The 12,590-nt window shown below is 37.1% G+C and overlaps 1 protein-coding gene across 5 annotated transcripts in view; it reads left to right on the top strand.

Annotated features, from left to right (window-relative positions):
* MAGI2 (membrane associated guanylate kinase, WW and PDZ domain containing 2) overlaps positions 1 to 12,590 on the top strand; it is a 1,519,032-nt gene that overhangs the window by 1,183,892 nt on the left and 322,550 nt on the right. For all 5 annotated transcript variants that reach the window (XM_057504444.1, XM_057504445.1, XM_057504443.1 and 2 more), the window contains one exon: positions 1,394 to 1,451. In XM_057504444.1, coding sequence (XP_057360427.1) covers positions 1,394 to 1,451 — 58 coding nt within the window. The remainder of the gene's footprint in view (positions 1 to 1,393; positions 1,452 to 12,590) is intronic.

Here is a 12,590-nt window from a genome sequence, read left to right as displayed (position 1 = left end):
AACTTTCTAAAATCAGAAAAATTCTGAATTTCAAAACCTAGATCTGTCCCTAAATTTTGGATGAGGAATTGTGGATCTGTACTTAATTTTGATGGTACAAAGTCACTGATGAACTCCCAATGAGATTTTTAATTGGTTCTCTTTACTGAGTGAGAAGGTGGTAATCTGTCAATATCAATAAAAAGCCATAAAAGGCTGCCTGCCCTTTCATCTGAAATTCCATGTTTAGGCATTTTATCATTACTAAATTACTAGGAGAATGATGATAGATTTAGTAAATCCAACACATATTATATTTACAGGTAAAAACTGGAAAGTCCCAAATAGTCAGTAGTAGAAGACTGGTGGGATTATACAGGCTCTGTGTAATATATATATGTTATATATGTTTTAAGGATATTCACCAAAAGATTAACAGTGATTATCTCTGGATGGCAGAATTGCAGGTGATTCTAATTTTTTAAAATATCTGTGCCTTCTCTACAGTGAACATGTTACTACTAACTATAATAAATCTTTTAAATTTCATTTAAATGTGTTATTCAAAGCATGTCAATATATCTTAAATTTCAAATTCTCACTCTCTCTATATATATAATTAATATCAAGAAAAATATGATAGTCTACATATTTATAGGGGTTAGTAATTATAAAGGCTCAATGATTTTTGAGAACAGTTTTATAAGGCAAAGCCTGGTTTTCAAATAGCTTGTTTTTGCCTTCAGTTGCATGTATAGTATTGTTGATATTTTACATCTTTGTATATTAAAAATAGCCATGGAGAATGGGAAATATGAACCACATTGTCAAGGCAAGTGTGTTTGGCATTTTAGACTTTATAAAAACTATGCCCAGAGGATATATTGGCAGTATTCAAATTCTGACCCATGTGGACAGAACAGCAAGCTACCCATCTCGACTAGTGGAATGTCAACTGAGAACTTACCATGTCCTTGTTTCAGTCATCAGAAGTGATTTGCTATCCGCAGAAGTATATTTTGAAAAGATTATCTTTATCCTGAAATCCTCCTTGTGAAAATACAAATAAATAAGAAAGCTGTGTGCACTTTCAGGACAGCGATTTGCCTTCTGTATTGCCTTGAGTGGTGACAACATGATGGTGTTCCGTCCTACTGCCTGGCATGGGATAAACAGCTAGACCAGCAGTGTATCTGCAGAGCAAAGAGCTCTCTGTGTTTTAACTGCCAATTTCCAAGTCAATGCTGTTTATGTTTCCTACAGTATGTGTCAGAAATTTGATACTGACTCTGAATACTTTATTCCACTTTGGTAGCCTATCTCTGCAATTCATGAAAAATCAAATTGTATTACTCATTAAAAATTGTGATATCTCTGACTCATTTACTGAAAGAAGTAACTCTTTATTTTTCAGAGCTTCCATATGGCTGGGAAAAAATCGATGACCCCATATATGGCACTTATTATGTTGAGTAAGTCTCTGAGTTTGATATTAACTTGTTATTAATACATTGTGAAATTGTTAGTATTTCATTTATTGAATATGTGTGGCTAACAACCCCTTTATTTCCCTTTCATCTTACTCTGAAGCATCCATGAAGACTCTGGCAGCACTAGCTAGCTGATTTGTCCCTCTCCAGCTGGCTAATTTGTCATTCCTTTGACTCATGATTCTAAAACACCCTTTGGAAAAGAGTGTTTCACACTGTCCTCTAAATGAGTGATAGTTAAAGGTATCAAAGTAAATGCCCTTCATTTTGCAATCAAAATGTTGGGAGCTGACTAGGTGGGCAAAAGAGATACTCTATTAAACCATATTTCTAAGTCAATTAAATTAAGCAGCTATACTTTCTAGTTGAAGGATGAAATAAAATTTAGATATTTTTTTCTCTTTTAAGGCCCTATTTTATGGTGTCTATTGGAGGTCGCCTTGCGTTAATGTATCTTAGCATAATATGAGCTAACCCCTCTGTGCATCCTTTTATTCTGAATCAAGTTCCTATTAGGGATTAAGTTATACAAATATTTTTTTCTTAGGAGAAATCAAGTAATAGTCATAATTTTCAAAAGTTAAATAGGTGATTTACTTTTCCAAAGTCCTGTCTTCTGATAGAGATTTTTTTATTCTTAGCTTTTGCATGGTGTTGTTATTGAGTGAATAACCAAGCCTACATATTTTCTACAGGAAGTATACTGTCTAAGAAATGCAGAGTTTCAAAAACTAAAGATGTTCACACTATCAAGATCTAACTCTGTTTTCTCTAATCATATTCTATTTAACAATAATAATCTAGATGGTCAAGGGTTACAGATTGATGGCGTTGTTGCATAATTGTTTTTGTAACAGTATTCAAATAGTTACTGAGCTTTTACTGGGTGTCAACCCTTTCTCTGCACTGGGAGGTACCTATGAGTAAGACCTGTGTGCTGCTGTGTGTTACCTGCCCTGGAGGATATCCCTCATGAGCACTTGTCTTGAATACTTTGACCCACCAATCTGCATTTGGATCACCTCCAATTTTGGCACCACAGTCAGTGATTTCCAGTCAAGGTGAATTCGTATAACATAGAATCTAATGCTCTAATGTCATATGGACACTCAATAGATGCAAAAAGTAGGATAAGCACATGGAGGTATCAGTAATTGCAAAAATAAAGCAAAATCACTTGTAAATATTAAAGGCCCCCTAACCCCACTACATTGCTAATCAATTAAAATATACATATATTTGAATAATAGTGTAGCAGCAGCTCCTAGATAAATCTATCAACATTAAAGGTTTCCAATAAATGCTAGCTTCCTTTAATTCACCATGTCAGACTGTACCATGCCTCAGCCTATTAGGTCTGAAATCCAAGATAGTTCCATGTAAGGAAAGAGAGCCAAGGTGTGCAACATACCAGATCTCATGTTTAATACACTTCCTTGTAGAACTCATTGAACAAGAACTCTTTCCTTAGTCCAGATGTTGGCAAACTCTATAAAGAGCCAAACAACAAATATTTTTTTGGAGGGAGGGTGGTGGTATGGCCTCTTGTCACAACTATTCAACTCTGCCATTGCAGCTGGAAAGCAACCACATGTACTACTTAAATGAATGGTGTTTCAATAAAGCTTTATTTGCAGAAACAGGCAGCTGGCCAAATTTGGCCTGTAGGATATAGTTTGCAGACCCCTGTCCTATTCTAATTTTTCATATTGTTCTTCCATGTCCTCAACTCCTTTCATGCTGACTTCCAATGTGGGGAACAGTATTTAGCTCAGACCTTTCTTCTCTGCCCAAATTATCTATCATGGGTGGGGAAGATACCCACACATCAGATAACAATGCTTCCTACTTTTTTGATCACTGAGGTGTGTGTTCTTCAAGTAAAGGTCTGTGTGTTCTTCAAGTAAAGTCCCCAGTGGTTAATTATTGAACTGGACATTAGCTGTGACCCTAAAAGAAAATCGTCCTCATTATCTTTATACTTCAAATAGTTGTCTTTGTGGTTTTCTTAAATTACATTTCTCTTTACATTTATGTACTTCATTTTTCAAGTACACTGCTATGGTCAGAAAATGATTCATAATCAAGTCAGTTATGTCTTATATAAGTAAATCAGACTAACATACTTAATGGTTTTAGATTTCAAGTGATTGTGAAGTCATGATACAGGTCATAGTGAGTCAAATAGCTTAAGTTCCTTCAAGTTGCATCGTCCTACTGCATGTCATGGCCTTCTCCCCATTACACAACTCCATAAAGTGTACCAAACAAATAATCAGGTGTGTGGGCAAATCAGACCAACCTGCACACTGAGACCAGTAAGTCAAACCTAAAGATTATTTGAAGTATAATTATACTTAGAAATGTCCTCTCAAACATTGCCTCAAAATAATTAAAATGCCTCAATTTATTCTCTATAGTATAAACATTACTTGAAATAAGGAGTCTTCCATGAGAGCAAAGACAACTGGTCCATTTTAAATGAATCAACAATTTATATAGTTTGTTTTAATTGTTCAAAAACTGTGCATATCATCTCCATTACACTGTTATTTTCACAAGATATATATTGTTCTGAATAGCAATCTTGCTTATGGACTCTATATGAATGTGTATGTGACCATAGTGGTTATTCATCATTTTCAGTCCATAGAATATTTCTGTACAATAAATGTCACCTAATTTCTTTTTTTTTATCAAGATATTATTGATATACACTCTTACAAAGGTTTCACATGAAAAACAGTGTGGTCACTACATTCACCCATAATATCAAGTCTCCCCCCATACCCCATTGCAGTCACTGTCCATCACTGTAGTAAGATGCCACAGAGTCACTATTTATTTGCCTTCTCTGCGTGCCTTCTCTGTGCTACACTGTCTTCCCCATGATCCCCCCCACACCATGTGTAGCGATCATAATGCCCCTCAAACCCCTTCTCCCTCCCTCCCCAGTCAACTTCCCCCACCCCTCCCCTTTGGTAACTGCTGGGCCCTTCTTGGAGTCTGTTTGTCTGCTACTGTTTTGTTCCTTCAGTTTTGCTTCGTTGTTATACTCCACAAATGAGGGAAATCATTTGGCACTTGTCTTTCTCTGCCTGGCTTATTTCACTGAGCATAATACCCTCCAGCTCCATCCATGTTGTTGCAAATGGTAGGATTTGTTTTCTTCTTATGGCTGAATAGTATTCCATTGTGTATATGTATCATATCTTCTTTATCCATTCATCTACTGATGGACACTTAGGTTGCTTCCATATCTTGGCTACTGTAAATAGTGTGCAATAAACATACGGGTGCATATTTCTTTTTGAATCTTAGAAATTATATTCTTTGGGTAAATTCCTAGGAGTGGAATACCCAGGTCGAATGGTATTTCTATGTTAGGTTTTTTGAGGAACCTCCATACTGCTTTCCATAAGAGTTGAACTAGCTTACATTCCCACCAGCAGTGTAGGAGGGTTCACTTTTCTCTACATCCTCACCCAGCATTTGTTGTTCTTTCTATGTTGGCCATACTTACTGGTGTGAGGTGATATCTCATTGTGGTTTTTATTTGCATTTCCCTGATAATTAGTGATATGAAGCATCTTTTCATGTGCCTGATGGCCATCTGAATTTCTTCTTTGGAGAATAATCTGTTCATATCCTATGCCCATTTTTGAATTGGGTTCTTTGCTTTTTGGTTGTTCAGGAGTGTGAGTTCTTTATATATTTTTTGGACATTAACAACTTGTCAGATATGTCACTTACAAGTATATTCTCCCATACTGTAGGATGCCTGCTGATGGTGTCCTTTGGTGTACAGAAGCTTTTCAACACAATGTAGTCCCATTTGTTCATTTTTCATTTTGTTTTCCTTGCCTGAGGAGATGCACTCAGGAAGAAGTTGCTCATGTGTATATTCAAGAGATTTTTGCCTATGTTTTCTTCTAAGAGTTTTATGGTTTCATGACTTACATTCATGTCTTTGATCCATTATGAGTTTACTTTTGTGTATGAAGTTAGAGAAGAATCTAATTTCATTCTCTTGCATGTACCTGTCCAATTTTGCCAACACCAGTTGTTGAAGAGGCTGTCATTTCCCCACTGTATGTCCATGCCTCCTTTACCATGTGTTAATTGACCATATATGCTTGGGTTTATATCTGGGCTCTCTAATCTGTTCCATTGGTCTATGGGTCTGTTCTTGTGCCAGCACCAAACTGTCTTGATTACTGTGGCTTTGTAGTAGAGCTTGAGTCGGGGAGTGTTAATTCCCCCAGGTTTATTCTCCCTTCTCAGGATTGCTTTGGATATTCAGGGTCTTTTGTGGTTCCATATGAATTTTAGAACTATTTGCTCTTGTTCATTGAAGAATGCTGTTGGTATTTTGATAGGGATTGCATTGAATCTGTAGAATGCTTTAGGCAGGATGGCAATTTTGACAATATTAATTCTTCCTATCCATAAGCACAGGATGTGTTTCCATTTATTGGTATCTCCTTTAATTTCTCTCATGAGAGTCTTGTAGTTTTCAGAGTATAGGTCTTTCACTTCCTTGGTTAGGTTTATTCCTAGGTATTTTATTCTTTCTAATGCAATTGTGAATGGAATTGATTTCTTGATTTCTCTTTCTACTTGTTCATTTTTAGTGTATAGGAATACATCAGATTTCTGTGTATTAATTTTGTTTCCTGAAACTTTGCTGAATTCAGGTATTAGATCTAGTAGTTTTGGAGCAGATTCTTTAGGGTTTTTTTTATGTACAAATCATGTCATCTGCAAACAGTGACAGTTTAACTTCTTTACCAATCTGGATGCATTTTATTTCTTTGTGTTGTCTGATTGCCATTACTAGGACCTCCAGTACTATGCTGAATAGAAGTGGGGAGAGTGGGCATCCTTGTCATGTTTCCAATATTAAAGGAAAGGTTTTCAGCTTCTCACTGTTAAGTATGATGTTGTCTGTGGGTTTGTCATATATGGCCTTTAATACGTTGAGGTACTTGCCCTCTATACCCATTTTGTTGAGTTTTTATCATGAATGGATGTTGAATTTTGTCGAATGCCTTTTCAGCTTCTATGGAGATAATCATGTGGTTTTTGTCCTTCTTTTTGTTTATGTGGTGGATGATGTTGATAGATTTTTGAGTGTTGTACCATCCTTGCGTCCCTGGAGTAGATCCTACTTGATCATGATGGGTGATCTTTTTTATGTATTTTTGAATTCAATTTGCTAAAATTTGCTGAGTATTTTTGCATCTATGATCATCAGGGATATTGGTCTATAATTTTCTTTTTTTGTGGTGTCTGCGTTGTTTTGGTATTGCAGTGATGTTGGTCTTGTAGAATGAGATTGGGAGTATTCCCTCCTCTTCTGCTTTTTGGAAAACTTTAAGAAGGATGGGTATTAGGTCTTCACTAAATGTTTGATAAAATTCAGTGGGGAAACCAACTTGTCCAGGGGTTTTGTTCTTAGGCAGTTCTTTTATTACTAGTTCAATTTTGTTGCTGGTAATTGGTCTATTCAGATTTTCTGTTTCTTTCTGGGTCAGTCTTGGAAGGTTGTATTTTCCTAGAAAGTTGTCCATTTCTTCTAGGTTATCCAGTGTGTTAGCACAGAATTTTTCATAGTATTCTCTAATAATTCTTTGTATTCCTGTGGTGTCTGTAGTGATTTTTTCTTTTTCAGTTCTGACTCTGTTTATGTGCATAGACTCTTTTGTTTTCTTGATTAGTCTGGTTTGTGGTTTATCTATTTTGTTTATTTTCTCCATGAACCAGCTCTTGCTTTCATTGGTTCTTTCTATTGTTTTATTCCTCTCAATTTTATTTATTTCTGCTCTAATCTTTATTATGTCCCTCCTTCTACTGACTTTGGGCCTTATTAGTTCCTTTTCTAGTTTCATTAATTGTGATTTTAGACTGTACATATGGGATTGTTATTCTATCCTGAGGTAAGCCTGCATTGCAATATACTTCCCTCTTAGCATGACTTTTGCTGTGTCCCACAGATTTTGTGGTGTTGAATTATTGTTGTCATTTGTCGCCATATATTGCTTGATCTCTATTTTAATTTGGTCATTGATCCATTGATTATTTAGGAGCATGTTGTAAGCCTCCATGTGTTTGTGGGATTTTTTATTTTCTTTGCATTATTTATTTCTAGTTTTATCCCTTTGTGGTCCAAGATGTTGGTTGGTAGAATTTCAATCTTTTGGAATTTCCTGAGGCTCTTTTTGTGGCCTAGTATGTGGTCTATTCTGGAGAATGTTCCATGTGCACTTGAGAAGAATGTGTATCCTGTTGCTTTTGGATGTAGAGTTCTGTAGATGTCTATTAGGTCCATCTGTTCTAGTGTGTTGTTCAGTGCCTCTGTGTCCTTACTTATTTTCTGTCTGGTGGATCTGTCCTTTGGAGTGAGTGGTGTGTTGAAGTCTCCCAGAATGAATGCATTGCATTCTATTTCCTCCTTTAGTTCTGTTAGTATTTGTTTCAGATATGTTGGTGCTCCTGTATTGGGTGCATATATATTTGTAATGGTTATATCCTCTTGTTGGACTGAGCCCTTTATCATTATGTAATGTCCTTCTTTATCTTTTGTTACTTTATTTATTTTGAAGTCTATTTTGTCTGATAATAGTATTGCAACACCTGCTTTTTTCTCTCTGTTGTTTGCATGAAATATCTTTTTCCATCCCTTGACTTTAGTCTGTGCATGTCTTTGGATTTGAGGTGAGTCTCTTGTAAGCAGCATATGGATGGGTCTTGCTTTTTTATCCATTCTATTACTCTGTGTCTTTTGATTGGTGCATTCAGACCATTTGCTTTTAGGGTGATTATAAATAGCTATATACTTATTGCCTTTGCAGGCTTTAGATTCATGGTTACCAAAGGTTCAAGGGTAATTCCCTTACTATCCAACAGTCTAATTTAACTCACTGAGTATGCTATTATAAACACAACCTAAGGTTCTTTTTTTTTCTCCTCCTTTTTCTTCCTCCTCCATTCTTTATGTATTAGGTATCATATTCTGTACTCTTTGTCTGTGGCTTGACTGACTTAGTGGGTACTTGATTTGATTTTACATCTGCTTAGACATTAATTGTTCTACTTTCTTTACTGTGGTTTTATTTCATCTGGTGACAGCTATCCCACCTTAGGAACACTTCTATCTATAGCAGTCCCTTCAAAATACACTGTAGAGGTGGTTTGTGGGAGTTAAATTCTCTCAGCTTTTGCTCATCTGAAAATTATTTAATCCCTCCTTCAAATTTAAATGATAACCTTGCTGGGTAGAGCATTCTTGGTTCGAGGCCCTTCTGCTTCGTTGCATTAAATATATCATGCCACTCCCTTCTGGCCTGTAAGATTTCTGTTGAGAAATATGATGATAGCCTGATGGGTTTTCCCTTGTATGTAGTCTTTTTTCTCTCTCTAGCTGCTTTTAAAAGTCTGTCTTTATCCTTAATCTTTGTCATTTTAATTATTATATGTCTTGATGTTGTCTTACTTGGGTCCCTTGTGTTGGGAGGTCTGTGCCTCTCCATGGCTTCAGAGACTATCTCCTTCCCCAGATTGGTGAAGTTTTCAGCAATTACCTCCTCAAAGCACTTTCTATCCCTTTTTCTCTCTCTTCTTCTTCTCGTATCCCTATAATGCAAATATTGTTCCATTTGGATTGGTCACACAATTCCCTCAATATTCTTTCATTCTTAGAGATCCTTTTTTCTCTCTGTGCCTCAGCTTCCTTGTATTCCTCTTCTCTAATTTCTATTCCATTTGCTGTCTCTTCTACTACATCTAATCTGCTTTTAAATTCCTCTATTGTATGTTTCATTTCAGATACAGAATTTCTCAATGATTGTATCTTTGTCCTAAATTCATCCTTGAGTTCTTGAATACTTTTCTGTACCTCCATGAGCATGTTTATGTTTTTTATTTTGAACTCTTTTTCAGGAAGATGAGTTCAGTTTCACTTGGCCCTTTTTCTGGTGTTTGTGGGATTTTGGTTTGAACCAGGTTCCTTTGACGTTTTATACGTGTATGTGTTGCCCTCTAGTGCCCAGAGGCTCTACTCTCTGGAGCTTCTCAGCCCCTGGAGTGATATTGGGGGTCACAGGGGAGCAACACTGTGCCTGGGGGGAGGAAAGAGCTGTTTCCTGCTTCCCTGCTGCTGTGCCTATCTCCCAAAGCAGATCTCCAAAGCTGGGTTTTCAGCAGTCCTAGGCTTCCACTCCCTTCCTGCTCAGTTTCTCTTCCTTCCACCAGTGAGCTGGGGTAAGGAAAGAGCTTGCGTCCCACTGGATCAAGGCTTTGGTACGTTACCCTTTTTCATGGGGTCTTCTCTTTTCTCCAGGTGTATGCAGTCTGGCACCACCTTCTTTCCTGTTGCTCTTTTAGGATTATTTATATTAACTATATTTTTGTATTATATGTGGTTTTGGGAACAGTTCTCTGTCTCACCTCTCATGCTGCCATCTTTAACCCATCCAAATGTCACCTCATTTCTTATAGTTAATTATAAGAAAAAAGGTAAATGTCTAGTTTGTTATGTTGCTGTATCAACTTTTCATTATAAATATTATAAATATAAAACACACTATGCCTATATTAAGGCACTTTATAATTGTGATAACATTAAGGTCAATATTGCAAGGAATCATATCTTTTAATTTGTAATATTCAGTTAATGTAACAAAGCGAGGTGGTCTTATTGGGCATTCTGTAGTCAAGAAAAATGATTCACTAATTCCATTAATAAGAATGGACAATGGGTTCTCTGTAGATCTATCATTTTCGGGTTTAATTATACACCCATTTATGCACTTAGAGTCATGGTTACAAAATACAGAAAACATTCCACCTTCCCACCCTCTGCAAAAAATCCTGCACAAGGACACTACCAGTCCAGCTGCAGTCAGCCACTCTTCAAATAGACCAACAACTCTGAAGAGAATTTGCTGCGCAGGTTCTCTGTCATCAGCCAGGCATGTCAGACTGAAATCAGCCTTCTGCCTCTGGCGCAGTTGCACACTCATTTTCCTGTCAGCCTCAGAGACAAGCAGATAGGAATTCCAATAATCAATAGCAGGGAAAGTGTCTTATACAACTTAAAGCTGAAAAGCCTAGATGGAGCAGTGTTGGACACTGTCACTGACCTTACCCTTCTGTCCCAGAGTGTTGTCCTGTGCAACTGAATTTTAACATTACAGGTTTAATATATTCAAAAGTCAGACAAATTATCATCGTCATCCTATCATCAGCAGAGTTAACATTTATTGAGGGCTTAGTATAGTCATGAACTGGGCTAAGCACTCAGCAGTCATTACCACATTTATAATTCTTTCTATAGTGATAATAAGGTAAACTGTCTTAAGTTTACAGGTAGGAAAACTCTGGCTGAACAAGTTAAGTAACTTAAGCAGTATCACACATATGAGAGAAATGGCTGTCATTTGGACCCAGACACCCTGACTGTAGAGCAGAGATTCAAACCTCTTGCTCAAAGTGCATCCAGTGAATTTAGTATTCATAATCTGTAATGGTCCAAACAAGCCTCTGATCCTCATTACTGGAGAAGAATGAGGGGTCCCTAGAGAATGGCTCCTCCCTGGCTCCCCCAAGGCCAGTCGCCAGAGGATACCCAAAAACAGGAGGCCATGCTGCACACAGCCCTGTGAGACTGGCCTCTGACACAAGCATGCTGAGCCACCAGCTCCGTTACCTGTGACTTGAAAGTAACCCTGGACTGCATGGCCAGTGGAGCTTGGCTTTGTACAGGACCCTGAAGAAGGGCAGTCCATAGGGTGTGGGCCTTAGCGTGGGGATGTTGGTGCTGGTTTGGAGCAATGGAGGCAGCTACTGGCTCTGTATTTTAGAGAACAATGGGCCCTACTCATTGTCTTTCCTCATTTTATCTGCAGACAGGACAGATGGACCACATTTCTACTCTATGTAGCAGCAGAAAGAAGTTAGCCCAATTTTTCCTGACAGACACCAAATCCATGATTGTACAGCACTTAGTAATGTGTTAAGATGTCCTAAAGTTGCTAACTAGAAATGTAACTGTCACTGCTCATAAAGAATGGGAAAAAATTTTAATGAAAAAAGTGCAAAATGTAGAGATGAGCAGCTGTGACTTTTGTACAAGTGCAGTTTTTTTCTCCTCTTTTGTGAAATTACGTCTGCTGGGTATGTTTTGATTTTAATGGCAGTTACACAATTCGCTTAACTAGCTAGTTCAGAAGACACAATTTCCTGGAACAGCTTTCATGCAAAGCTGCCTCTTCTGGCACAGACAGAGAAGCAAACCGTATAACTATAGTCAAAATGCTAGTAGGGGCTGACAGATGTGATTTTCATGTGAAGGTTTAACAAGTTTTTCTTGTGATGTCACACATCTGCTACTATAAAATGTTACTTGTGTGCAGTTCCAGAAAGTATGAAAGATATTGCACATCCTCAACATCACATTAAATGGGAAAGGAAAAACACATTCATTTCATGGTTAATGATGAGTTTTTATCATGACGTAGCAAGCTGGAAAGTGGTTGGAAGAGATTTTAATTCAATATCATATCCTAGGAATATTTCTCTTCTTCATGCCTTTGAGTAAGCTCTGTAAATGTTCCAAGACAAAAAATCTGCCTAACGTTAGAATTTTTAAAAAGTCAGCATGAATGTAAAACATTCCCAATTATAAAAAAGCAGAAAAGAATACCCTTTTAAAATCTTGCTTGTTCTCAGAGAATTTCTTTCCTACCCTGAAACTTAATTTTTCAAACTTTCAGTTTTTCATCAATCTTCAGAAACTAGCAAAAATTTTTGGATGTTACTTAAATAGCTATTTAACAAAGAAATCCTTTTTCCAGCTTACAAATTTATGTAATAGAAGATGCTTGATTGAAGTGGCATTGTTAGTGAAGTTGCTCAGAGACATTCTATGCTAACATGAACTCTAAACTTTACAAGTAGCATTTGGTCACATCAGTTATTATCACTCAGTGGCCAAGTGTGTGGACTGCTGAGTTTCACAGTATGTTGGCTCTGCAGCTTCCTGGTTGAGATCTTGAGTAGTCAGGTTGTAGAGAAGGAAGAAGAGAAGGTGGAAGAGAGAGAGGGGAGGGGAAGGGTAGA

Source organism: Manis pentadactyla, chromosome 7 (assembly GCF_030020395.1).
Source record: "Manis pentadactyla isolate mManPen7 chromosome 7, mManPen7.hap1, whole genome shotgun sequence".
Lineage (NCBI taxonomy): Eukaryota > Metazoa > Chordata > Mammalia > Pholidota > Manidae > Manis > Manis pentadactyla.
This window is presented reverse-complemented; position numbering and strand designations above follow the sequence as displayed.